At 38.5% G+C, this 25,362-nt stretch overlaps 1 protein-coding gene across 13 annotated transcripts in view; it reads left to right on the plus strand.

Moving 5' to 3' along the window:
* LOC117419891 (calcium-dependent secretion activator 2-like) overlaps positions 1 to 25,362 on the plus strand; it is a 159,095-nt gene that overhangs the window by 122,062 nt on the left and 11,671 nt on the right. For 4 of the 13 annotated variants that reach the window (XM_058986045.1, XM_058986050.1, XM_058986051.1 and 1 more), the window contains 8 exons: positions 3,798 to 3,827; positions 5,426 to 5,581; positions 5,891 to 6,038; positions 6,593 to 6,607; positions 8,130 to 8,204; positions 9,759 to 9,842; positions 9,944 to 9,976; positions 12,105 to 12,212. In XM_058986045.1, coding sequence (XP_058842028.1) covers positions 3,798 to 3,827; positions 5,426 to 5,581; positions 5,891 to 6,038; positions 6,593 to 6,607; positions 8,130 to 8,204; positions 9,759 to 9,842; positions 9,944 to 9,976; positions 12,105 to 12,212 — 649 coding nt within the window. The remainder of the gene's footprint in view (positions 1 to 3,797; positions 3,828 to 5,425; positions 5,582 to 5,890; positions 6,039 to 6,592; positions 6,608 to 8,129; positions 8,205 to 9,758; positions 9,843 to 9,943; positions 9,977 to 12,104; positions 12,213 to 25,362) is intronic. The other 9 variants (XM_058986047.1, XM_058986052.1, XM_058986056.1 and 6 more) reach the window with 4 other exon arrangements.

Raw genomic sequence — 25,362 nt, forward strand, 5'->3', positions numbered from 1 at the left:
GAACTTCTGTTCCCAGCCTTGTGATCATGCACATAATTACAATGTCAGTCTACCCTTTTTGTTGTACAATAATTTAAAGTTAGTTGCAAATGGATCCTGAAGCATTGAAAAACATCAGTTTCATTCCCTGATAAATTATACGACTATAATCGTATAATAAGCCTCTGAGAAAATATAACCAAAAAAATCCCCTGCAAAAGTAGGATAATAGAATTTAATCTTCCTCCACCCTCCTCCAGTAACATTGATTGGTTCTCAAAGGACAAACACGTTTCTTGTTGGCTCAGTTACTTGCCTATACTCAGTTTTCATAAACACTTGAATATGTCACACTTTTAAGTTTTACATTTATTTAGATAACCTCTTTTTCAATTGCTTGTTTTTTAGTACTTGGTACTAAGTACTTCCATTCCATTGTATACAATGCATCCACATTGACTGAAGCCTTGACTCCTTATCCCTTACTCCGTTAATTTATAGTGAACCTTTTGTTATATACCAAGGGTGGATCACATGCTTTGCCCATAATTTCTGTCAATGCCTCAATTTTCACTGTATTTAAAATCCTCTAAACACAACAATTTGATCCCCCATTGGGATTCAGGAATGAATATACAACTCGCAGTGGTTAGTGTGGAGGGAAAGAGCTAAAAGACCTTCAATTACTGTAATGTGCTGTTTTTCTTGTAAAAGTAATGGATGGTATTTATGAAATGGCATTATGCATTTTTTTATTACTCCCGATTGACGGCCCTATTTACTTTTTTATACATTAGGCTTTCACTAAAATTGTGATTGTTATTTGTGTTTGCTGCTAGTGATTTAATGATTCATTGTGTGGTACCTCTGCAATATTGACATGCCAATTACAGTACATGGATACATACAGTATGCATATGGTAGGTACTTCAATATATAAATGGACACTATATTATTCCTAGTTGATTTGTGATAGTGTTAAAATGCTAAAGAAAATATTTTGAAACGCAGCAAACTACTGTAGAAACAATGGTGGCTGTTTGTGATTGGTAAGTCATGTTGGTAGGCTGACATCGGTCATCAGTGTATCAGCTAAGGCAAAACGAAGGGAAAATTCTTGTCAACAGATGGTTGGAGAGACTTGTCAAGTCCAGCACCGTGTTGAGTATATCCTACATTGGGCCCTATTTAGCAAATATGTATGCAGCCGCTACCGCAAAAATTATAGCGTTAACGAACCGACGAGATAGTGTACGAAAACGTGATTTAGAAGTCGGGTCTCATGCGTGGGCTAATGCATATCAAATAGCGAATCATGCGCCCAGCTAATCAATCCCAGGTGGAGGACACTGCTGTTGTACCCTTGAGCAAGGTACGTTACCTAGATTGCTCCAGTAAAAACCCAACTGTATAAATGGGTAATTGTATGTAAAAAATAATGTGATATCTTGTAACAATTGTAAGTCGCCCTGGATAAGGGCGTCTGCTAAGAAATTAATAATAATAATAATAATAATAATAATAATAATAATAATAATAATAATAATAATAATAATAATAATAATAATAAGGATTTAACATTCCCTTTAAGAGCACCTGTGCGTCTGCGATAGAAGGAAGACAAAAGTGCAATTTTTTTTTTTAAATGTCCAGCAGCCCAAGTGAAGAGCATGACCAAGCCCCTCAAGCAAGTCTGCACATTTGTTTTAGCAGCTTGGAGGGGAAGAGTGAATAGGAAATTTAAAAAAGTGATCTATAATCAAAATAAAGTTACATATTTTTATTTATTTTTTTTCACTTGCTGAGCGAGCGAGCAAGTGAGTAACGGGGGGGGGGGGGGGGGGGGGGTTAGAATCAGTTTTCCTAAAGTATAGCGCACCTTCGAACCGTGAGCACCGTCGCTGCCTTCATTATAAATGCTTTCCTATTAAAAAAAAATATATAAACTGATGGTACGCATTTGGGTTTTAAACAGCAAAAACTAAGTCTGCATTTTTTTTTTTTTATTGGTCCTCGTGCATACCTTCATAACAGTTATGTGAACCCCTGTCTATAAGGCTTTGTCTGACCTGCCTGGCACTTGCAAAATCTACAACTTTTAACACTGGGGCGTCAAATTCAGCACCTGCTTCCCTCAAACCCTGTAATATTTCCTCTGTAAGTTCAACATCCATTACAGAGAGCTATGTTGTGTAAAACACAAGCCAGGATGATATTGCTAATCTTCTGAGGAGTGTACTGTAGTGTTCCCCCAGAGACATCCAAACATCGGAATCACATTCTGAGGATTCCAAGTGTTCGCTCAATTACAGTACAAGCACATTTAAAGGTGCGGTTATACGTCTCTTCGACAGGGGTCATGGGGTTGAACAATGGTGTCAATAGTCACCGCTCAGACTGTGTCATCCTGCTGAAACGCAGCTGCCACCTGCAAATTAGCGAGGTTTAACAAGTCATGAGCGGAGCAGCGATAGTTTGCATATAGATTTGTGATGTACTTGTTTGCATCACAGATCACACACTACTTGCACATTGACAGAATAGGTCCCCTTATATTTTACGTAGAAGTGCCTATTCTGTGTTGGTGCGCGTACCTTAGTGCTACAGGCAAACAGTGTGCTCTCCGCACGTCTCCTTCCAGGTCAGCATGAAGCAGTTGGCAGATGTCAGTGATTGTTTGTCTGTTGAGGCGAAATTGTTACATACATTGTGTGTCACAACAGGCTCAGAAAAGACAGATGACTCCCTCTCTTTGTCTGGCCACGTAGCTATTATTATTATTATTATTATTATTATTATTATTATTATTATTATTATTATTATTAATAATTTCTTAGCAGACGCCCTTATCCAGGGCGACTTACAATTGTTTCAAAATCACATATTTATTTTATTTCTCTTTTTTTCTCTCTCTTTTCTTTGCCTGCTTCCCTGGTAGTTTCATCTTCATTTATAGTCGACCATGTAATTTGCGCACAGTTTAGACCTAGTTTTCACATGTCAATTGAAACGCAAGCGCTAACACTGTTGATGGTGTGCTAAATCGCTACATTTGTATGTAAATGAGGACATGCCGCTAAAGTTCAGCCCATGTCCAGCGCTAACGCTGACTTGCTGGGTGGGGACTAAAACACTTTTGTTAAATCACATATGTGGACAAAGTCTGTTTTCCCACACGTCTGCCTGATTCTGGTGCTCTAACTGTTCGCAAAAGTGTTTTGTGATTGCCTTGGGGGTTTGTGAACGTTGCTAAATAGGGCCCATTGTACCAGGGTGTGATCAGTACAAACAGTGGCCCATCCAGGTCCTAATAAAGTTGTTATATGTAAAGATGACATTAGTATTGATCATATGTGATGTGTTTACTATAATTGAATGTCAAGATCAATAACTTTACTTTATTTAATTTACTAAATTAAACAACTGACTTTGAGCAATTACTTTCCTTAAACCAAGCTCTAACTTTTTAGCAACTTGGCAAAATTTTGAATAATGCGATCTGCCCAGCTATTCTGTCATAGGATTTTAATTCAAACATTTTTTATTTTTTTATATGAAGTATTACGTGGAACAGCTTGAATACAGCTTTTAGTGCTACAAGTACTGGGCCCTATTCCAAAAGCATTTTTTGTTAAGGACTAATTAAATCAAGTTTCCAGTTCATGAATGTATTCAGCTGTTTTAGAAGTGGTTTATTCTCATTTTTCAAAGCACTTTTTTCATAAACACTAATTAACAGTCCTTGAAGTTTTGGGAATATTGCCCATTGCTGTTTTCTCCTATTTCTGCTTGTGATTATTTCATTTTTAACCTTTTAGATTGTGTGGAATGCGTTTAGCTGATTTGTTGTAAGTACAACTTTTGTTCATAAAAAAAAAAAAAAAAAAAAATGTTTTCGGTATGTTGTCTAGTCAGTTATCAATATTAAAAAAAACAATCAATATACAATCAATATATATTTACAACACCTTGTGTGTAGATGTGTATTTCACCAAATGTAAATAATATTGATACATCTTTTTACACTCCCTGATATTTTATATAAGTTTGAAATTCTTCTAAAGCCATCGCAAAGCAATGTGAAAATGCAAAAACTACAGTAAAGGTATTAACTTTTCTTCACATTGATCCTGATCCAATTTTGTGCAAGCATAAAAAAACCAAAACAATTAGATTCAAAGACAATCAGTTATACACAGGGGAGTTCAACAGACCTCTGTCTACGACATCTGATTTTAAAATATTTTTGGATAGTCAGGTGCCAGTGTACGGTAAATATGCAGTATTTGACAAAGACAAAATTTATTGCTTGTGAAAATTATTGGATTGTTGAGAACAAGATATTGTATACTGTAAATCGCTGTCTTGAAACACCTTCATATCCCAATTTTTAAAGTACAAAAATGACAATGGTAATGTTAATAAGAGATAAGGTTTTCTTTTTTTAAACGCTTACATACTTAATGTTTCAAGTAACTTGTCTGTTTGTATGTGTCCAAACTATTTTTATTATGTTACATTGGAGAACATAACAGTCTTTTAAAGACAGGCCTTTTTTAGTTTCTATTTGCGTTTTGCTGTACATTTTGTTAAATGTGCAGCTCAGAGCATTTTTAACCCACACAATGCATTTTTTATAAAGTAGGCTGGGAGGTCCATCTCTTTTGTGCTGTATATATGTGTATCCACATAATTAAATCCACATCATTTTCATTGAATCTAGATAAATAATAATACAGCTTGTAAGTTATCCTTTAAAATGTTGTTTATCCCTGAATAAAAAAAATACTTCGGAGGAGTGATTGTCTGTATGCAAGAGAAAATAACCTTTTGAGTTTCAGGTGGTCGGATAGCACAGGGAGAAATGTAAAATGCCATATTGGTTATTACTCACAAATGGTACTGGTGTTTCCCTGCCTCCCTCTTAATGAATGTTAGCCTGAGTGTTTTGACTCTGTAAGAAGCATGTGTCACGGAGCCATGCTGATTGAGGATTCTTGCTTCAGACGTGATGCAAAAGTGGGCAGCCATCTGCTTTTACACCTCCGCTATCTCAAGGCATGTTAAGGAGGAGTAGGGTCAGCAGAGAAGCTTCAACAACCCAACCTTAAACAAGATCAGGCTGTCTGCGGAAGTGAAGGCATATGTTCAGAGAGATAACATGCAGCATACTATGATACTTAAAATGAGGAAAAAAACAGTAAATTGTGAACAATTAAATGATGAAGACATCTATGACATCTGTTACATTGCATAATTATTGTTTTGTTGGTTACGTTGCACAGTGTTGCTGTTGTTTTTGTGGTAGTATTGTATGTTACTGTGTGAGAGATTCTAGATCATTCATTTGTCTGAAGATATGTGACTTTAGCAGGATTGTACGATATATTTATGAAAATATGCAACTTTAAAGAATGTATGATTATTTATTTTATTGTATTTTTAGCAATGGATCAACTACATCAGAAGACCTGTTCTGGAAGCTGGATGCACTGCAGATGTTTGTCTGTGACTTGCACTGGCCCGAGCCTGAATTTGCCCAACATTTAGAGCAAAGGCTCAAACTGATGGCCAGTGACATGGTGGAGGCCTCTGTTAAAAGGTCAGACAATATACTCTCTCTCTCTCTCTCTCTCTCTCTCTCTATCTCTCTCTCTCTCTCTCTCTCTCTCTCTCTCTCTCTCTCTCTATCTCTCTCTCTCTCTCTCTCTCTCTCTCTCTCTCTCTCTCTCTCTCTCTCTCTCTCTCTCTCTCTATATATATATATATATATATATATATATATATATATATACACGATATATGTCTGCATCTTTCATTCATACTTAAAGATTTTTCAAAAACATTGTTTAAAATTCTCCATGGTCATACTTTTTGAAAATGATTGAATGGTGTTTGTTTTGTTAAGCAGAACAAGAATAGCTTTTGATGCCAAGATGCAGAAGGCCAACAAATCAACGGATTACAGAATCTCTCCTTCTGTTTGTACCATGTTTAATGTGCTAATGGATGCCAAGAAGCAGTGCACCAAGCTCTGTGTTTTAGATGCAGGACAAGAGGTGTGCAATTACACTTTATTTTATTTTGTTATTTTGTATTTTGTTTAGTAATGATATCAATGCAAAAATATGTTCAGTTCAGATTATCTTCAGTATCTATACACATACATACATACATACATACAGAGTGATTAGAAAGTAAGTTTACCATATGAGATATGGTGCATTGATGTGGTATATAACAGTTGTTTTTTCTCTGCTAATGTGGTTTTCTGATAATTTTTTTTTTAAAGTTTATACTAGTGAATAAATACCAGTAATGTAATATTTGCCATTTATGACCTCTGTTTTCTTTTAAAATATTAATTTAAAAATATTACTCTTGTTAAAGCTGCTAAACCTGTCACCACATTGGAAATAAGAGACCTTTCCTTGAGTGTAATAAGCCTCGTTGTAGTCACTGATCATCATCACTTGCTTTTTCCCTGTATATTTGTGCTAATGTGATATTTTTCGAGATTCTGTTTATTTTGCCCTCATTACTGCTTATAATGTTCTTCTACCCATCTTCTGTCTTGTTTTTGCCATTCCTGTCCACCATTATTTGCATCCAGTTTGGTAAACAATGGGTAAGTGTCTTTTATTTCATTAGATCCAGGACAAAAAGGGGAATAGTTTTGACCAGACATGTATACAGTCTGTTCAGGTCAAAGTAGAATGTGTAATAGTTATAACAATTATCAGTGCTTGTTAGCATATGAAAACAAATATACATGTAGTTATAACTCATAAAATTTTCTAAATTATAAATTCAAAATTATTTCGACTTCCACCTTCTGCTGCTGGTAAGATTGTTTCTCACTTGCTATAAAAAAGATGTCATATATAATAACTAAATACTAAATGTTATTTGTTATCTAAATTATACATTTAATTAGTTTTATATCTGCATATCAGCTCCTATAATTCATGCTGCGGGATGTTGTGGAACAAATAAAGAGCATCAATTGAATTAGTGTTTAAACAGTGTTTAAACACACACTAATGAACAGCAAGTTACCTTTTTGATGGTAACTTGCTGTTCGCTTTATTTCCTTATTTCATTCATTAGAACACAAAGTCGTGCTTCATCATGTGAACACATTGAATGGCTTTTCAATAGCAGTTCATCGCCTCATCTTCTTTGTGTAATACTAAGATGGCTGTCAGAACAAACTTTCAGCGATGCAGCAAGGAAATAATATTGAATTTGTATTATGTTTAATAGTTGAATAGCTTGAACACCAAAACTGTAAAAGAAAGACGCTGCCTTCATCATATATCCACTTGTCTATTGTTTAGTGTTGTTTCATTGAGGTGAATTCATTGTATCTTAACAAAATACCTCTGCAAAGATGGACACTTGTGTTCATTTACATTTACCCAGGAAAAATCGCCTTTATCTAACATAACAATTGCCTTTGCATACTACAGCCATTATATATATTTACTTACATATTTACTTAAAAGTGGCTATTGGAAGCTTGCAACCAGACAAACAATGTCAAAGGAAGGGTTATTTTTATTGCCACCTATTCACCACAGACTATTAAAATCTTCCAGTAGTTACAAAAAAAAAACAAAAAAAAAAAAAAACAATACAGCGTTACTTTAATCATACGTGACCAACAAGCACCTTTTAATTTGTGACAGATCAGCTGTCTTTGTTGCCTGAAACTAGATTTCAATCTTTCTACAAATAACTTGTGAATAAGAATGATCAGACATTTAAATGTTGCATTAATTGAATCTTGTGCAAGTCTTTCGTCCTCCCAGCTGGACCTGTCTTAGAAAAATACATGGCCGTCATAATTGTTTGGAAGACAAAGAGTATCCTTCAGATTCCTTCGTCTGAATGAGACCGGGAATTCAATTCATTCCAATAATAGGCTTGTAGCTGCTTAACGCAACAGTGTACATGGGAAGATTTTCAGCAGTGAATGTAAAATGAATTGGGTGGGTGGATTGTGTTCAGGGTTTCAGGTCTGTGGTGTTCATAATAACAATTCTTCAAGGCATAGAGTATTTTGCAGCTTTTGCCAGTCTCTGCCTAAACAGAAATATCACTGAATTATGAGTCTTAAAACCCTTTTTTATTTTTCATTTTTTTAGCAACAGTACCATTCGAAAACAGATGACTTAATTGAAGAAGCCTTTAAAGAAATGATTTCCTTGTTGGTTTCAAAGGTATTGGCAAACCCCACTCCCCTTATATATGTGCTGCCATGCTGCATTCTGTCATGTTTGAGTGAAAATGTACAGTGCCCTATACTGTTTAATATTTTAAATACATTTTGCCATGTGTATGCAAAAGACTTTTTCTCGAAGCTGGATAAAACATTGCGACATTCAATGTTGTAAAAGTGTTGAGCATAACTGACTTGTTGACATTGTGAAAGTTAAAGCTCTGGGTGCTTCTATGTATATGTCACATTTCCTCTAGTAGTTTCCCCACTGAGAGTAAGGAAACAATAACAGACATGCTTGCTGCAAAAAAAAAAAAAAAAAAAAAAGCCAGAGTCAGATATTGGATAACAATATGAGGCAAACAGACTAGTGGTTCACCCTGAAATGAATGTAACTTATGCCCTGTTCACACTAGCATTTTCATACCAGTATTGTTGCGGAACCGTACCGAAACAATTCCGAAACGTCAGTCCAGACTGGAGTTCTTATCTGTGTCATACCAATATACTGTAACTGTATCAGTACGAAACTCAAAAAAGAGTAGGTTTCGTACCAGGAATGTTTCAGTATGATTCAGAACAGCTTAAGTGTGGACAAGTAAACCGACACAGTATCAATACAGTTAAGTCAATATTCTGAAGCACGCACACGTCTTGCTTTACAGCTTAAATACTTTAAACAGTTTTACATTTTATGGTGAGCAGACCCTTTATCATGGCTACACCAAAAAATGCCAAAATAAGTGACAAAATAATCTTCACAAAATTAGTGATGATGACTATGAGGTAAAGCATACAGCAGGACAGTGCCACTCTAAAATAAAATCCCTAGTGAGGGAATATCAAAAAGCAAACAAAAAAACATGCATTCCCAAAGCCGTGATGCAAGCCTTTTGTCTTCGCAACCTCATGCTTTTAAAGACGGCGAATTGTTTTCGTCTTTTTGTTCGTCTCATCCTTTCGCGTCTCTTAATACTGATTGAACACCAAAACAAAATACTGTACATGGACAGGACGACAAAACGTGCTGTATTACATAACAACAGATCCATTTCTAACAGCTATGACAGCGGTCGTCATGGAAACGAGTTCAGAACCCGAACACGGTTTAAACATACATGAATGTGGACAGTTATATTGCAACTGTATCGGTACTGTGCCAGTATTGAAAAGTGAGTTAGGACAGAAAGTGGTTTCATACCAGTATATTCTATACTGAAACTAGAATACCCTGATACATTGTTATCCGGCTCACACCTTTGGGAAAAACTGTGAAATACAGTTTGTGGCAATTAAGGTTAAATATTAAATCAGTTCATGTTTTTAACTGATTAACTAAATCAGTTCATGTTTTTAACTGATTAACTAAATCAGTTCATGTTTTTAACTGATTAACTAAATCAGTTCATGTTTTAAAGACTTTGGAAGTAGATATTTAGCTTCACTTTTGTTCACCTTATATTTTTTAGTAGCCACTATAAGGTAATCTGTTTGGCTTTATTGCTTATATGTGATATATGAAATAAATCTTATTAATAAATATGTTTTACTCTAGTTTGTTGCAGTATTGGAAGGAGTACTAGCCAAACTATCAAGATATGATGAAGGAACATTATTTTCTTCCATTCTTTCTTTTACTGTAAGTGTTAAATGTGTTCTTGAACCACCATTTTTAAAGTAGAATTTTAAACTCCACATGTAGTGGTATTATTGCTAGTTCTTTATCTTTTTGTTTTCCAGGTGAAGGCAGCTGCAAAATATGTTGATGTTCCTGTAAGTATGACCTCCTTGGCATTTAAAACTAGGTTGTGAAGTAGGGTTATAAACCAGGGACTCAGTTTAACTATGTGTAAGCTGTACTTGAGAATAATGTGGTGCAGCTTAGTGGACTGAAATGTAAAAGGTTTGCCCTGCTGTAAAGGGAGGGGAGGGGAGGGGAGGGGACGGGGGGGATTTGGAGTTGTTGTTTTTTAAAATAGAAATAAAAATTGATTTAAAAATAATAATAATAATTATCAGGAAAACGCGTATGTCAGCTTAAGTATTCTCAACTGGTGCAGGTGAGCTTCCAGGTTGTATTGCATTATAGGCTTGTTAAAAAAAACAAGTAATGAAAGCACCGTGACAGTGTTCTGTCTCACCGTGAACATATTTGTGACCCCCTCACAAAAGGTTAAGCTACTTATTCTATTCTCAAGCTTGTTGCTGAAAAACAGCTCAGGAAAAGGACCCACCTACAGTACCAGAACAGCCCAACTTTTAAAAGCTGCACCTGTGAGATTAGGAGTAACAGCAGGAAGCGATAGTATTTGTAGTATATAATTATCAAGGATTTATTTCTTTTTCATTTCTTTTTACACAACATGTTTATCTGTCCAGGTTAACTGGTAATTAACTTCAAGTTAATCCGCTAGACTACACCCTTATTTAACCCTACAGGTTTACCAGTTTTGATGAGCTGCTGATGTCGGCACAGAAACGGAATCCAGTTTGTTTTTATACCGTTCTTTAACTTTAGTCTCTTGAATCCCCGTGGTTACCCCTAGCCAAAAAGAACAATACGCATGACCATTACTGAAGTCCGGTAACTCCATTTGTATCTCTATACTAGATTGCACTTTGGGTTGCCTTGCACAAATGTAATGGTTTGTTATTATAGTCCTTCAACTGACACCGATAGGCTGATTAAAACATTGTTGTCATTTGAGCAGTAAACAAGAATGCTAACCGCTTTTGGAGATTTTTTTTGTAAATGTTATTTGTCTAAGGAGTTTTTTTGTTTTTTTTTGCCTAAGTGCAATGCACACAGGACGGAGAAGGAATAAAAAAAAGACTGTCTAAAGAAGGCAGATATGTAGTTTGCGTTGCTTACGTTGTGCAGCAGTTCATTTAAACGAGGTTTCTTTTTTTTTTGTTCTCCGTACTTGTCCGCTATGCATTGGCCCCTAAAAGAGGTGAATTTCGCGGTGACCCCTCAATTTCACGATTTCCACAAAATCACGATTTAGGTAGACCCCTAGTTATAATGTAGTTCCATCTATGGCTATTGCATGGTTATAAACTGTCTATAATGCTTTTTTAACACTCTTTAACACAGTTATTAAGCATATATTATATTTTTATAAAACATTAATAACCAGCACCTTAATATAAAGTGTTACCAATTATCCAGTGCAAGTTGGGATTTCTCCAATTATAGATAACTTTTAGCATTTCATTGCAGATAATTACCCTGAGTACATATAATGGAGAGTGAATATAGTTTAAAATAACTATAACACTAATTGGAAACTGTCACCAGCTGTTGCGATTGTTCCTCTAAGTTGTGTATATTCCACTAATAATTAGCCACAGTCTCACATTAGAGGCTGCACGAGAAAGGTGTGAAATTCCCATATGGCTTTGTGCCTGCGACAGGTAGACAGGCAGTGGGGGAGGGGAGTTAGGGGAAACATGGTACAGCTTGGTACATTGTGCCACCTTTGCTGCTTTAGCTTAATTTACTTACCGGTAACCCTTTAGTTATACTTTTCTATGGTAACTAATTTACCTTAACAGTAGTTTTGCAAAATAATATGTATCAGTAAATCATGTATATTTTTGTCTTGCCTTGATACTTTAGTAATCTATTATAAGCCACGTCCCCATTAATAGCAATTACACATATCCTGCTAAGAGTAGTGTCTTGCATTTGCTATGCTCATGACCAAACTTTCTACCAATGCAGAACGACCAAAATCAGGTTTCTGCAATGGTAATAGCCAATACCTGTTTTTTCATCAAATTACTTTTAAAACACTGAAATGTGTTTGCTGGCATTTCTAAAATGAGTGTTAACGTATGTGTTACTTTGTGTTGTCTTACAAGGTAGCCATTAATGTATGTATTATCTTTCTTTCAGAATCCAGGGATGGATCTGGCAGACACTTACATAACGTTTGTACGACAGAACCAGGATATTCTCAGAGACAAGGTCATTGAGGATATGTATATAGAAAAATTATTTGATGTAAGTGACCAACTACCCTTGCAAGGCATGCTGAAATAATGATTTAGAAAGGACTAGAAGGGAGGGATAAGTTGCATTTTGAGATGTATTGTGAAGCATGCTCACTGAGTGTTAACACTGTCTCTGCCACACTCACTGCATGTCACAAGTACTCTGTACTTCTTTAACTACCCGTCCAGCATGCTTATTTTCTTTTGTATAAATCTAAGTTTTAAGCAGAAATAAAGCTATTAAACAAAATAAGTTACTAACTTTCAGACAACACAACACAATTTTCTAGGCTTAAATAATTATTTTGGATGGCTTATAACTTCTAGTTCCCTTACAATTCGAAGTGACTAACAACAATACTTTTGGGATATGCCTGCCACAGGTCAGGTATTTACTGAACATTTTATGTCAAAGCTACCGATAGGCCCCTCCGGGGAGTGACGTCCTCGGTCCCGCCTACCGAGGGATTAAGTAGTCACCTCACAATCGGGTAGGTATAACTAACCTCTCCAGTCGCGTGATTGTATCTTGTAAAAAGAGCTCTCACTTCGAGCTTTCTGTAATTCCACGGCAAGAAATTGCTGGAAGTTGACTTGCCACTACCTGGAATCGATAACTCGGCGTCTGAGGACTAAGCAAACGTTGCACAACTGTGTGCTGTTTATATATATATAAAAAAAACTACTCTTCTTATTAAGAACATAAGAACATAAGAAAGTTTACAAACGAGAGGAGGCCATTCAGCCCATCTTGCTCGTTTGGTTGTTAGTAGCTTATTGATCCCAGAATCTCATCAAGCAGCTTCTTGAAGGATCCCAGGGTGTCAGCTTCAACAACATTACTGGGGAGTTGGTTCCAGACCCTCACAATTCTCTGTGTAAAAAAGTGCCTCCTATTTTCTGTTCTGAATGCCCCTTTATCTAATCTCCATTTGTGACCCCTGGTCCTTGTTTCTTTTTTCAGGTCAAAGAAGTTCCCTGGGTTGACATTGTCTATACCTTTTAGGATTTTGAATGTTTAAATCAGATCGCCGCGTAGTCTTCTTTGTTCAAGACTGAATAGATTCAGTTCTTTTAGCCTGTCTGCATACGACATGCCTTTTAAACCCGGGATAATTCTGGTTGCTCTTCTTTGCACTCTTTCTAGAACAGCAATATCCTTTTTGTAACGAGGTGACCAGAACTGAACACAATATTCTAGGTGAGGTCTTACTAATGCATTGTAGAGTTTTAACATTACTTCCCTTGATTTAAATTCAACACTTCTCACAATATATCCGAGCATCTTGTTGGCCTTTTTTATAGCTTCCCCACATTGTCTAGATGAAGACATTTCTGAGTCAACATAAACTCCTAGGTCTTTTTCATAGTTCCCTTCTTCAGTTTCAGTATCTCCCATATGATATTTATAATGCACATTTTTATTGCCTGCATGCAATACTTTACACTTTTCTCTATTAAATTTCATTTGCCATGTTTCTGCCCAATTCTGAATTCTGTCTAGATCATTTTGAATGACCTTTGCTGCTGCAACAGCGTTTGCCATTTGCAACAGCCTACATTGCTCACTGATTGTAGGCTGCTTTCTAACCTACAACATCTGCTGTTTGTGTTTTTTCCTCTGCTTTTGCAACTAAAAAAAAAAATAAGAGAGAGAGAAAAGAGAATCTCTTCCTCCACCGGGGCCCGGCGCTGCCATACCGGCTGTCGAGTCGACGCCGCTGGGTGTACCTTGTCCTCCTACTTGGTGTGTGCAGCCTAAAAAAAAAAAAAAATGGTTTACTCTACCCTTCAGCTCTGCTTTGTGTGTTATTTTTTATACCTCTCTTTTCTGTCTCTCTCCTTTTTTGTATAGGTCTGTAGCCGTGCAACAGACCTACTTATACATGACTACTCACGGGCCAGGCTTATACTGTCTGTAGGCAGTGCTCCACACCCCCAGCCTTTTCCAGTATTCCTGTATATTCTAGAGGAGGTTCAATCTTCCTGGCATCGACCGGCCTCGGTGCCGTGCGTTTCCAAGCATGCAGGCCCGCTGTCCTTCTTGGAAGGCGCAGGGGCGCTGGGACTAGCGCAGTTTCCGCTGGTGGATTCCACCATAGCAGCCCTGGTGCGAGACCCTCCAGTAGGAGGTCTGTCCAAGGATCCTGTATGCCCTAATGGCCAATGCAGGATCACAGAGTCCCACCTTAAGAAGGCTTACGCAGCTGAAGTGCAGGTAACACACTTGGCCAACATAGCAGGTCTCCTAACGGCCTACTTGGATGGCATCCTGTCGTCGGCGCCTCTCCCTGCGCCTAGTGTCAGGTACGCTGCTCCAGATTTCAGGCTTCCAAGAAGCCTGATAGGGCTTGTAGTGGCGCGTAGACAGCTTTACTTTCTCAGGCCAGGGTTCTGGATGTGGACAAATCAGCCCTCTTGGACACGCCTATCTCCCCTGGCCATACTTTCGGGCCAGTGGTGGAGGAGATCCTGCAACGCTCCCACAGGAAGCGGGAGGCATCATGACAGGCGCTGCAATGCTCCCTTCCAGTGCTCTGGTATAGGACAGGATGAGGTGCTGGTGTCCGCCCGTAACCACGGTTACCCGGACAGTCCCAATCCCCACTGACCTGAGGCATCGCCTGCAGGCTTCCGCGGCAGCCAATACTCGGGGCCGTCCACAAGGCAGCCTCCTAGACAGGCTCCACCACAGCCTCAGCAGCCCCAGCAGGGCCCCTGAAGGCTTGCGGTCTCAGACCCACCCCTTCTCCCAACACCAACTGCAATACTGGCGCAATTGCACCTCAGACACCGTTGCCGCACGTTCGACTAGAGGAGTGGCTACATCATGGGCCCTCTTTAGAGGTGCCTCATTGACTGACATCTGTACTGCGGCTAGCTGGTTCTACTGACTCAATGTGGTAGATCCGTCTATGCCTTCATTAGGCACAAGGGTCCTTGAGGTTGCACGCTCACACCACAGAAATTAGTTCAGTAGTAGCGAGACGTCCTTCATCTGCTGTCCGCTCACACTCCCTCGCGATGGCTTTGATATACTTTCCCAAAAGTATTGTTGTTGGTCGTCTTCAAATTGAAAGGGAACAATAGGCTACGGATGTAACCCTGGTTCCATGAAAGAGAAGATGACCAACGAACCATCCGAGATCGCATCACTCACATTTGCGGGTTTGATGCAAAAGAGATCATGGTCTCCACGGAGTGACTACTTAATCCCTTGGTAGGCAGGACCGAGGACATAACTCCCCGGAGGGGCCTCTCGGCAGCTTTGACATAAAATGCTCAGTTAATACCTGACTTGTTGCAGGCATATCCCAAAAGTATTGTTGTTGTCTTCTCTTTCAGGGAACCGGGGTTAACCTATCGTTCATAACTCTCTCAAAACCATAAGACAACATTTGCAAAAATGTAGAAGTTATTCATCTACAAAGTTATTGTAAAGTCTTTAAAGTACCATCAAAATAGTGAACCCAGTGACTTGAGTTTTTAATTTATTTTGGTGTTTACAAGGACAGTTCCCCGAACCTACCTCCCTGGTATAAATATGTGGCTACATTACACTGCTCTTACACTCATATTGTCTAATATTGTAATGGATTTTAAAAAGCAATGGCCTGAAGATAAATGTCATTATAGAGCAAATTTAATACACACTACACCCTATATTGTATGCTAACCTGCAAATAAATTACAACATTCCTCTGAAGCAGTGTTTAAAGTGGTTTGAAAAAGGTGCCGGGGGGGGGGGGGGGGGGGGGGGGGGTGTTGGATGATTTTACCACATTCAGCCAAAGCTACGGATTATGTATTGTTTTTAAATGCCATCTACAATATGATATTATTAAGCTTTTCTAAAGGACTTGTTAGTGTTGTAATGTTATACAATGAAACCATAACATTGTTTTACTGTCAGTTGCTTTTAGATCATGCATCATAAAAGGTCTATATAAAATAATTATTTATAAATCTTTTTTTTTTGGTGACTGCTGTTGAAGTTTAGGGGTGCTTCCAAATGGGAAGATACAATATGTTACCCTGGGGGGCTCATGTAACACCTTGAATAGACAGTATCTAATTTATTTGCATCACGACAGAACCTTTCTAAAAAAAAAACCCAGCTATTTAGGCTTCCAAGCCTACATTTTACTATCAAAATGGCTGCCACCAAATTCGCCAAAACGTGCCCCAAACATCTAACTGCTTCTGTTTGCAAACCGTTTAACCAACTAACTCTGAACTTGGTAGGCATAATCCTGGGGATAATGGAATTCAAATAGGGAAAGATTGTGTTCTTTTGTACAAGATGGCCACCAGACCTACATTTTCATCTTAAATTTAAAACCACTTCAGTTGAAATATGGTTTATTTGATTAACTCCAAAGATGACAAGCATCATCCCTGTGTCAATACAATTGATTTTTTCAAAATATGGCCACCTGATGCATTTCTTTAAAAACCTTTCAAAATCTTTGGTCAAATGTAACACTAGCTTGCCTGCGACCTTTGAGCTCTCCTTAAGTTAAAATGTAAAACTAGCTTATAACTCCTTACAGAGTGCAGATAAGCCAATGGTTACTATAGAACACAGATAGGAACCCACATATGCTCTATCCAAAAACCACCTTGCCTGTGATCTTTGACCTCTCTAAGGTCAAATGTGAAACTAACTTATAACTCCTTACAGTGTACATAGGGTTATGGTTACTATACAAGTCATTTAGGAACCCATATATGCTCTATTCAAAGATTACCTTGATCATGACCTTTGACCTCTCCTTAAATGTAAAATTAGCTTATACAGTGCCTTGCGAAAGTATTCGGCCCCCTTGAACTTTGCGAACTTTTGCCACATTTCAGGCTTCAAACATAAAGATATGAAACTGTAATTTTTTGTGAAGAATCAACAACAAGTGGGACACAATCATGAAGTGGAACGAAATTTATTGGATATTTCAAACTTTTTTAACAAATAAAAAACTGAAAAATTGGGCGTGCAAAATTATTCAGCCCCTTTACTTTCAGTGCAGCAAACTCTCTCCAGAAGTTCAGTGAGGATCTCTGAATGATCCAATGTTGACCTAAATGACTAATGATGATAAATAGAATCCACCTGTGTGTAATCAAGTCTCCGTATAAATGCACCTGCACTGTGATAGTCTCAGAGGTCCGTTTAAAGCGCAGAGAGCATCATGAAGAACAAGGAACACACCAGGCAGGTCCGAGATACTGTTGTGGAGAAGTTTAAAGCCGGATTTGGATACAAAAAGATTTCCCAAGCTTTAAACATCCCAAGGAGCACTGTGCAAGCGATAATATTGAAATGGAAGGAGTATCAGACCACTGCAAATCTACCAAGACCTGGCCGTCCCTCTAAACTTTCAGCTCATACAAGGACAAGACTGATCAGAGATGCAGCCAAGAGGCCCATGATCACTCTGGATGAACTGCAGAGATCTACAGCTGAGGTGGGAGACTCTGTCCATAGGACAACAATCAGTCGTATACTGCACAAATCTGGCCTTTATGGAAGAGTGGCAAGAAGAAAGCCATTTCTTAAAGATATCCATAAAAAGTGTCGTTTACAGTTTGCCACAAGCCACCTGGGAGACACACCAAACATGTGGAAGAAGGTGCTCTGGTCAGATGAAACCAAAATCGAACTTTTTGGCAACAATGCAAAACGTTATGTTTGGCGTAAAAGCAACACAGCTCATCACCCTGAACACACCATCCCCACTGTCAAACATGGTGGTGGCAGCATCATGGTTTGGGCCTGCTTTTCTTCAGCAGGGACAGGGAAGATGGTTAAAATTGATGGGAAGACCTGAGACTGGGACGGAGATTTGTCTTCCAACAAGACAATGATCCAAAACATAAAGCAAAATCTACAATGGAATGGTTCACAAATAAACATATCCAGGTGTTAGAATGGCCAAGTCAAAGTCCAGACCTGAATCCAATCGAGAATCTGTGGAAAGAACTGAAAACTGCTGTTCACAAATGCTCTCCATCCAACCTCACTGAGCTCGAGCTGTTTTGCAAGGAGGAATGGGCAAAAATTTCAGTCTCTCGATGTGCAAAACTGATAGAGACATACCCCAAGCGACTTACAGCTGTAATCGCAGCAAAAGGTGGCGCTACAAAGTATTAACTTAAGGGGGCTGAATAATTTTGCACGCCCAATTTTTCAGTTTTTTATTTGTTAAAAAAGTTTGAAATATCCAATAAATTTCGTTCCACTTCATGATTGTGTCCCACTTGTTGTTGATTCTTCACAAAAAATTACAGTTTCATATCTTTATGTTTGAAGCCTGAAATGTGGCAAAAGTTCGCAAAGTTCAAGGGGGCCGAATACTTTCGCAAGGCACTGTAACTCCTTACAGTGTGTAGATAGGGTCATTGTTATAAAGCATCGTGAGATAATGAACTAATGCAGTATTTTGAATTGAAACTGCTCCATAAAACGGATCTGTAGCTGACACTTGTTGCTGACACAGCTTGCCAAAATGTCCAACTGGTACTGAGCTTGGAAGTCATGAAACTGCCTGGCAGTTCTAGTTCTATTCATCTTTGTATTCCAGATATTGTTCTTTACTCCAACAATCAGGGTAATCGACAGAATTAATACTTGCGGGGGAGTTTCTTTGCTCTTGTCCAGATTTTGAAGGTCCTGGCTGATGAGAATGTTGCTGATTTAGTTCAGGCTTGGTGCTGACTTCTTTTTAGGTCTGATGTTTCTGTTTTGTCCAGAATGTCGGAATCGTCACTTGGTGATTTGCTCAGTATAAGATTGCTTTGGCTGGCCTAGATTGCTCTTTTAATTTTGACATAAAATTATTACACAAAACTAACTAATTGACTGGTACGATTTCCAAAACAAATGTAATGCATAAAATTCACAGGTACAATGACTTACACAGGAAGTGCTTCCAAAGAATAAGGTGAAACATCCTTGCACTATGTAGAGACAGTAAAGTCAAAGTTATTTTTGTTTGAAACTAAAGAGGTCTGGGATGGTTGTTTTGCAGCAGTAAAACATTTATATATATTTTTTCCCCCTAGATTTGTTTTCTTTTGCCGGTATGCTATACCGTCAGTTTTCTTGTTACTGGTATGCATAACGGCATATGCCGCCCCACTTTAACCACTGCTCTGAAGGTTAGATATAGATTATACTGTGCTGTTTTGATTTCTGACAATTTTTACAGCTGATATATCTGTCAAGATGGTGTCATTGACACTGGATGGAAGGTATATTCCAGCTTTTGATGTAAACCAATTCATCATTTGTACTGGTTGTAAAAAATAGAGACATTGTAACAAACCAGTACAAGACCAAAGCAGTGATTGTGAGTTAGATTAGGTTCATAACACTTTGCTGAGCTTGGCACAATTTTGACTGTCATTTGATACTGTTGCCATGTTTGTGACTGCATAATATAAGGTAAAATACTTCCTATACTTTCCAAAAATTAAATAAAACAACACAGTATATGTAATTTTAATTCCAGATGTCTCATAAAGTTTTCTAATTTTAATTCAGACATGTTTTGCTGGTAAGAAGTCAAAACAATTATTCGATTTAAAGCAGTCAACATTGATTAAAACCTGACAAATTATCTCACGGAAACAATCCATTACAATAATGTTCATGTTGAGTAGCACTATTTAGTCTATTTAGTTTCTCACCATTTAGCACTAACCACCTTTTTTTAGTTTTCTTATTTAATTACGCAAAAAATACAGCAAATGTTATAACAGTAATTCACAGTAACACTTAAAGTGGTGTTGGTTATACAAGGTCTAGTTGTCACTTTGAAAGTTATGTAGGTGTTTGTTGTGTGTCATGGTGGACAATCAAAATGATACTTACATCCCAAGTCCAACAAGTCTAGACTGCTTTGCAGTTGTACAGGATTAAGAAAAAATGCATCTGTTTCTAATAGCTGAGTGTTAATAAATGTGTGAAAACAAGTTTTATGAAAGTGTTGATGCCCTGCAGGGGTAGATTAATTATCATCCATCCAGCTGGCACTTCACCAAAATCCATTCTTAGCTACATTTGATTTCACTTGATATTGCACTGAATCTGGCAGCATGTTTTTTTTTTATTATTTTCACTTTTTCTATTTATTTATTTTTTCTATCACATTTTATTGCTATATTTGCAAGTGAAATCCTCTGTGGTGCATCAATGAAATTCCCAAGCCGGCCATGAAATGTATAATTTATTAGTGGTGTTATTACCCACACTTGTCCAAGATTTCACCAAGCCTCAAACCAGTATGAGGACTATGACAAAACAGCATCAGCCTACCCCTGGAGATAATGTAAGTAACTGGAAACTTAATTCTGGAATTAATCTTGCATGACATTTATAAACAGTGTAATTAGGACAGCGTCAAAATAAATAAGTCACAGAAGAACGTAATTATAACCCTAAGAACTATACAGACAATAGGCAAACCAAATATTTGGACTGCAGTTAGCGTAATGCTATCCAGTGGATGTCGTCAAAAAGAAAATAAAGAGAGACAGGTGTCCTATTGAGCATTCATAATCATTTTCTTCTCAGAAGTTACTGTCTCTTGGTGCCAGTTCTTCGGCATCGTGGGTTCAGTTTTAGCCTGCACCTAGCAAGATCCATTCTTGGTACGCCTGTTTGAGAAGTTGCACCTCTCATTGCACCTAATGCACACACATCAGTACAGTAACCTGAAGCTAATCCTGCCATTGCACCCATTCAGCATGTTGGTGGCATTCAGTAAAACTGCCACAGTGAAGGTTATATGGAACCCTAAACAAATCTCAGGTGCAATGCTAACACGTTCAAATTCTAAACTATATTTGATATACTTTACTATTGTTAATATTGAATCGGGACTTTCGGGGGAGAATATTAACAGAAATAACAGTTCCATTCACAGTGGAATGTGGTGTCAATAAGTATAGAGAGACCTGTGAAAAGAATCTGGTCTGTGAAGTAGAAAACTAACAGCAGACAGCTAATAGAAAGTATTCATTCCATACCCACAGAGAAAACCATTCATGTTTGTTTTGTTCTGTTTTTCAAAAGGCAAAGCCATAGCCTTGAGAGGTGAATATGGTGTGGCTGCAGAAAGAAGCCTTATGCTAGTCTATAAGCTATATGTATTTTCCTTTAATAAAAAAGACTTTGTGAATGTGTCTTATTTACTTTGACCCTCATGATTAAAATTTAGTGGAGATGTTGTCAGATGTCATTGACAGACTAAAGGATTAATAAAAAAGTCAGAGCCAGTCCATGGCAGTAAGAGTTATTGTACTTTATCGTCAAACAATAAAATTTATATAACAAAAACGTCTGACCAAAAAGCTGTTTCTGCATTGAAATACTGCAAGTCATTTAGTGCCAAACACTTTTGTTTAGAGTTTGCAATTTACTTTCTTTCAAACAGATGTATTGAATATCTGCTTAAAGCCCTGACCTAAATCTCATGAATAATCTTCGTGGCTACATGGAAAAGAAAAGAACACAATGGGAAGTACAAGCAGAATCAGAAAGTATATATCCAACTTTTTAGTGTCACCAAGAAATCATCACAGTGTAGCCTACTGGATTGAGAGAAGTTGGGAAGTTTAGTAAAAGAACGATAGGTTACGGATGACCACCAATCAATACTTTTGGGATATGCCTGCCACAGGTCAGATGTTCACTGAGCTGCCGATAGGCCCCTCCATGGAGTGACGTCCACGGTCCTGCCCACCAAGGTATTAAATAGGAGATCTTGTTCTCTTTTGCATCGAACCCGCAAATGCGAGTGATGAGACCTTGCAAGGTTTGGTTGTCGTCTTCTCTTTCAGGGAATGGGGGTTGCATCCGTAACCTATCATTCCCTTTCAATTCGAAGACGACCACCAACCAGTACTTTTGGGAAAGTATACCAAAGCCATCACGAGGGAGTATGAGTGGACAGCATATGAGGGATGTGTCGCTACTGCCAACTAGTGTTGGTGGTGTGAGCGTCCAACCTCAAGGACCCTTGCGCCTAACCTGGTCAATGTATGCAGAGTAGCCCAGCTAGCCGCAGTACAGATACCGGTCAATGAGGCACCTCTAAAGAGGACCCATGACGTAGCCACACCTCTGGTAGTGTGCACAGCCAACCTCCCAGGTGGGGGTAGGCAGGCATTAATATACACAGTCGAAACTGTGTCCACAATCCAGTGGGACAGTTGCTGCTTCAAGAGGGCTTGACCCAGGGTCTTTTCACCATGACAGACGAAGAGCTGGTCAGACTGACGCAGCGCTCTCAACCTATCTACATAACCTCTCAATGCCCGCACTGGGCAGAGGGAATTCAGTCTCCTGTCCTCCTCCGAATCAAAAGGAGGAGGATAGAAAGCCTCTTAACTCCACTGATTGGTTCAAGTGGAAAACTGTAATCAGTGATAGCCTGTTTCCATTATCCCAAGCATACATACAGGAACTGTGCACAGACAGAGCCTGTAGCTCACTGACCCGCATAGCGGAGGTGATGGCCCAAAATGGGTCGCCAAAATATGGGCGCCCAGAGAAACTAAGTCAATAGGGACATGGCATGCAGATATAGCTGCTATGTACACTTTTAGCGTAGAGGGGGACCTGCGTGCCTCCAGCAGATCTTGCAGAAACTGTAAAATAGTTGCTATGGGGCAATAGATGGGATCAGGACCTCTGGCCATACACCACTTTTGAAAATTACTTCACTTATAGGCATATAGTGCTCTTGTGGAGGAAGCCCTAGCATTCTGCAGTGTACTAACGACCGCATCTGAGAACCCTAAGGTGGACAGACGGTCCCGCTCAGGGGCCAAACCCACAGCTGGAGTCTGCCCGGTTCTGGGTGGCCACTACTTGGCTGGGGCGTCAACGCCTAGTAGACCTCCACAGTGGTGGAGGGAGAACCACAGGGGGCAATGGGTCATCTCTGCCGTGGCAAAGAGATTGACTTGGGCTTCGCCATTCTGACGGGTGAGGATAAACAGCCCGGAGGGATAGTAATTGCCTCTGTGCCCAGATCAACAGCCGAAAGGCTATGCGGTGTAACCCCGGGGACCGAAGCCCTCCCTGGCGGTTCACGTTTGCCACTACTGACTTGTTGTCTGTGTGGGTGAGGACATGTATGTTCTGGAGCACAAGAATGAAATGCTGGAGAGCGAGGTGAACTGCTCAAAGCTCCAGTGCATTTATGTGCAGCGATGTCCAGCAACCCATCCAGGACCCGCAGACTCCTCTGCCTGCGTAGACCACACCCCAACCCAAGTTGGATGCGTCTGTCATCACCACTTGACAGCTGTGTATCACTCATAACTACGCCGTCGCGCAGGTGAGAAGTTTGCCTCCACCAGCATCGGGATTCCCAGCATTAGTAAAACACTGTCAGCCCTACATAAATGGGCTTTTTAAGAAACAATCATACAACTGGAAAGAGATTAGTTATATCCACCTTACCTACCTGGTTGTGAGAAGCAAAAGAGAACAAGATCTCCGTGGAGTGACTATTTAATACCTCAACAGGCGGGACCGAGGACGTCACTCCGCGGAGGTGCCTATCGGCAGCTCTGACGTAAAATGCTCAGTGAATATCTGACCTGTGGCAGGCATATCCCAAAAGTATTGGTCGGTGGTCGTCTTTGAATTCGAAGGGAACATCTTTCATACACACACTTGTTTTGGTTTTTATTTTCATAATACCGGAGAAATTAACTGGTGTTTTTGTTAATTGGCATCAGCTTCATTTAGGGTTGTTGCAGCAATCAGTTAGTTTGTTTAGTTTTGCAGGGCTACAATAGTCGTTTTAGTAGTTTTTATATGGACTCAACAAATTATGTAGTCCTTTGTGAATTATTTGTTGTTTTTGCACGGGGTGAGGAAAACATAGAGTAAGGTGATTTGGTATTGACTAACATTTTTTTGTTTTGTTTTACAAAATATACAAGCTTTTCAAGCCTACGGTAGGTTCCTTAATTGAGTCAAGGTGGAAGAGAAGAAACTGTGTTGATCCATTTTCAAATCGTATGCTTGAATTAGTTGGATACCATATTGACTTGGAAATGTGTGTTTGCGGTAGCCTATGTCATACTACTAGGCTTTCACCTGGGGTAGTCCAGAATGACCAGCCCTGGGTTTGTCATCTCTGAATCCAGTATGCGCTTCCTCTTGTTGGAGACTTACACCTATCGAGTGACAGCAGTTAAAAAAATGTGTCTCTGTCACAGTGGCAAGCAGGGATTTTTATAGTCCAATATATATGCTTCAGACATAGACTAGACTGTATATTTGAGGTGTATGGACAGGTATATACTATATGTCACACTTACATTTTTAGCTGTATTTCTTTTTAATAAACTTGATAGGAACATTCCTTAACAGAAGCTATTGTATCAAAAAGAATCAGTTTATGTATATACAGAATTCTGGACGCAGTACAAAATAACACAGGGACAGCAGGGATGCAAAAACATCACAGAGGATTTCACTTTTTTAAATGTTAATTGTGCTTTTATCACTTTGTTTTGTGCATAATGACCATTGTGTTGTATCCCTAGAGCCACATGGCTACAGTTATGTATTATGGCTCTGGGGTTGCAAAATGTGTTCACTGTTTAATAGACTAGTAATTGTAATATATACAATTACTAGTCTGTAATATATAATTACAGTTATGTCTTTTGCAAGCTGTTTCTTTTCATAAGCCATAGTTATAGATCCAACATGAATGAAGATGGAATGATTACATAATCACAATATATATATATATATATATATATATATATATATATATATATATATATATATATATATATATATATATATATACAGTACTGTGCAAAAGTTTTAGGCAGGTGTGAAAAAATGCTGTAAAGTAAGAATGCTTTCAAAAATAGACATTTAACTAAATGCAAAGTGAGTGAACAGAAGAAAAATCTAAATCAAATCCATATTTGGTGTGACCACCCTTTGCCTTCAAAACAGCATCAATTCTTCTAGGTACACTTGCACAAAGTCAGGGATTTTGTAGGCATATAGTCAGGTGTATGATTAAACAATTATACCAAACAGGTGCTAATGATCATCAATTCAATATGTAGGTTGAAACACAATCATTAACTGAAACAGAAACAGCTGTGTAGGAGGA

This window comes from Acipenser ruthenus, chromosome 14 (genome assembly GCF_902713425.1).
Source record: "Acipenser ruthenus chromosome 14, fAciRut3.2 maternal haplotype, whole genome shotgun sequence".
NCBI lineage: Eukaryota > Metazoa > Chordata > Actinopteri > Acipenseriformes > Acipenseridae > Acipenser > Acipenser ruthenus.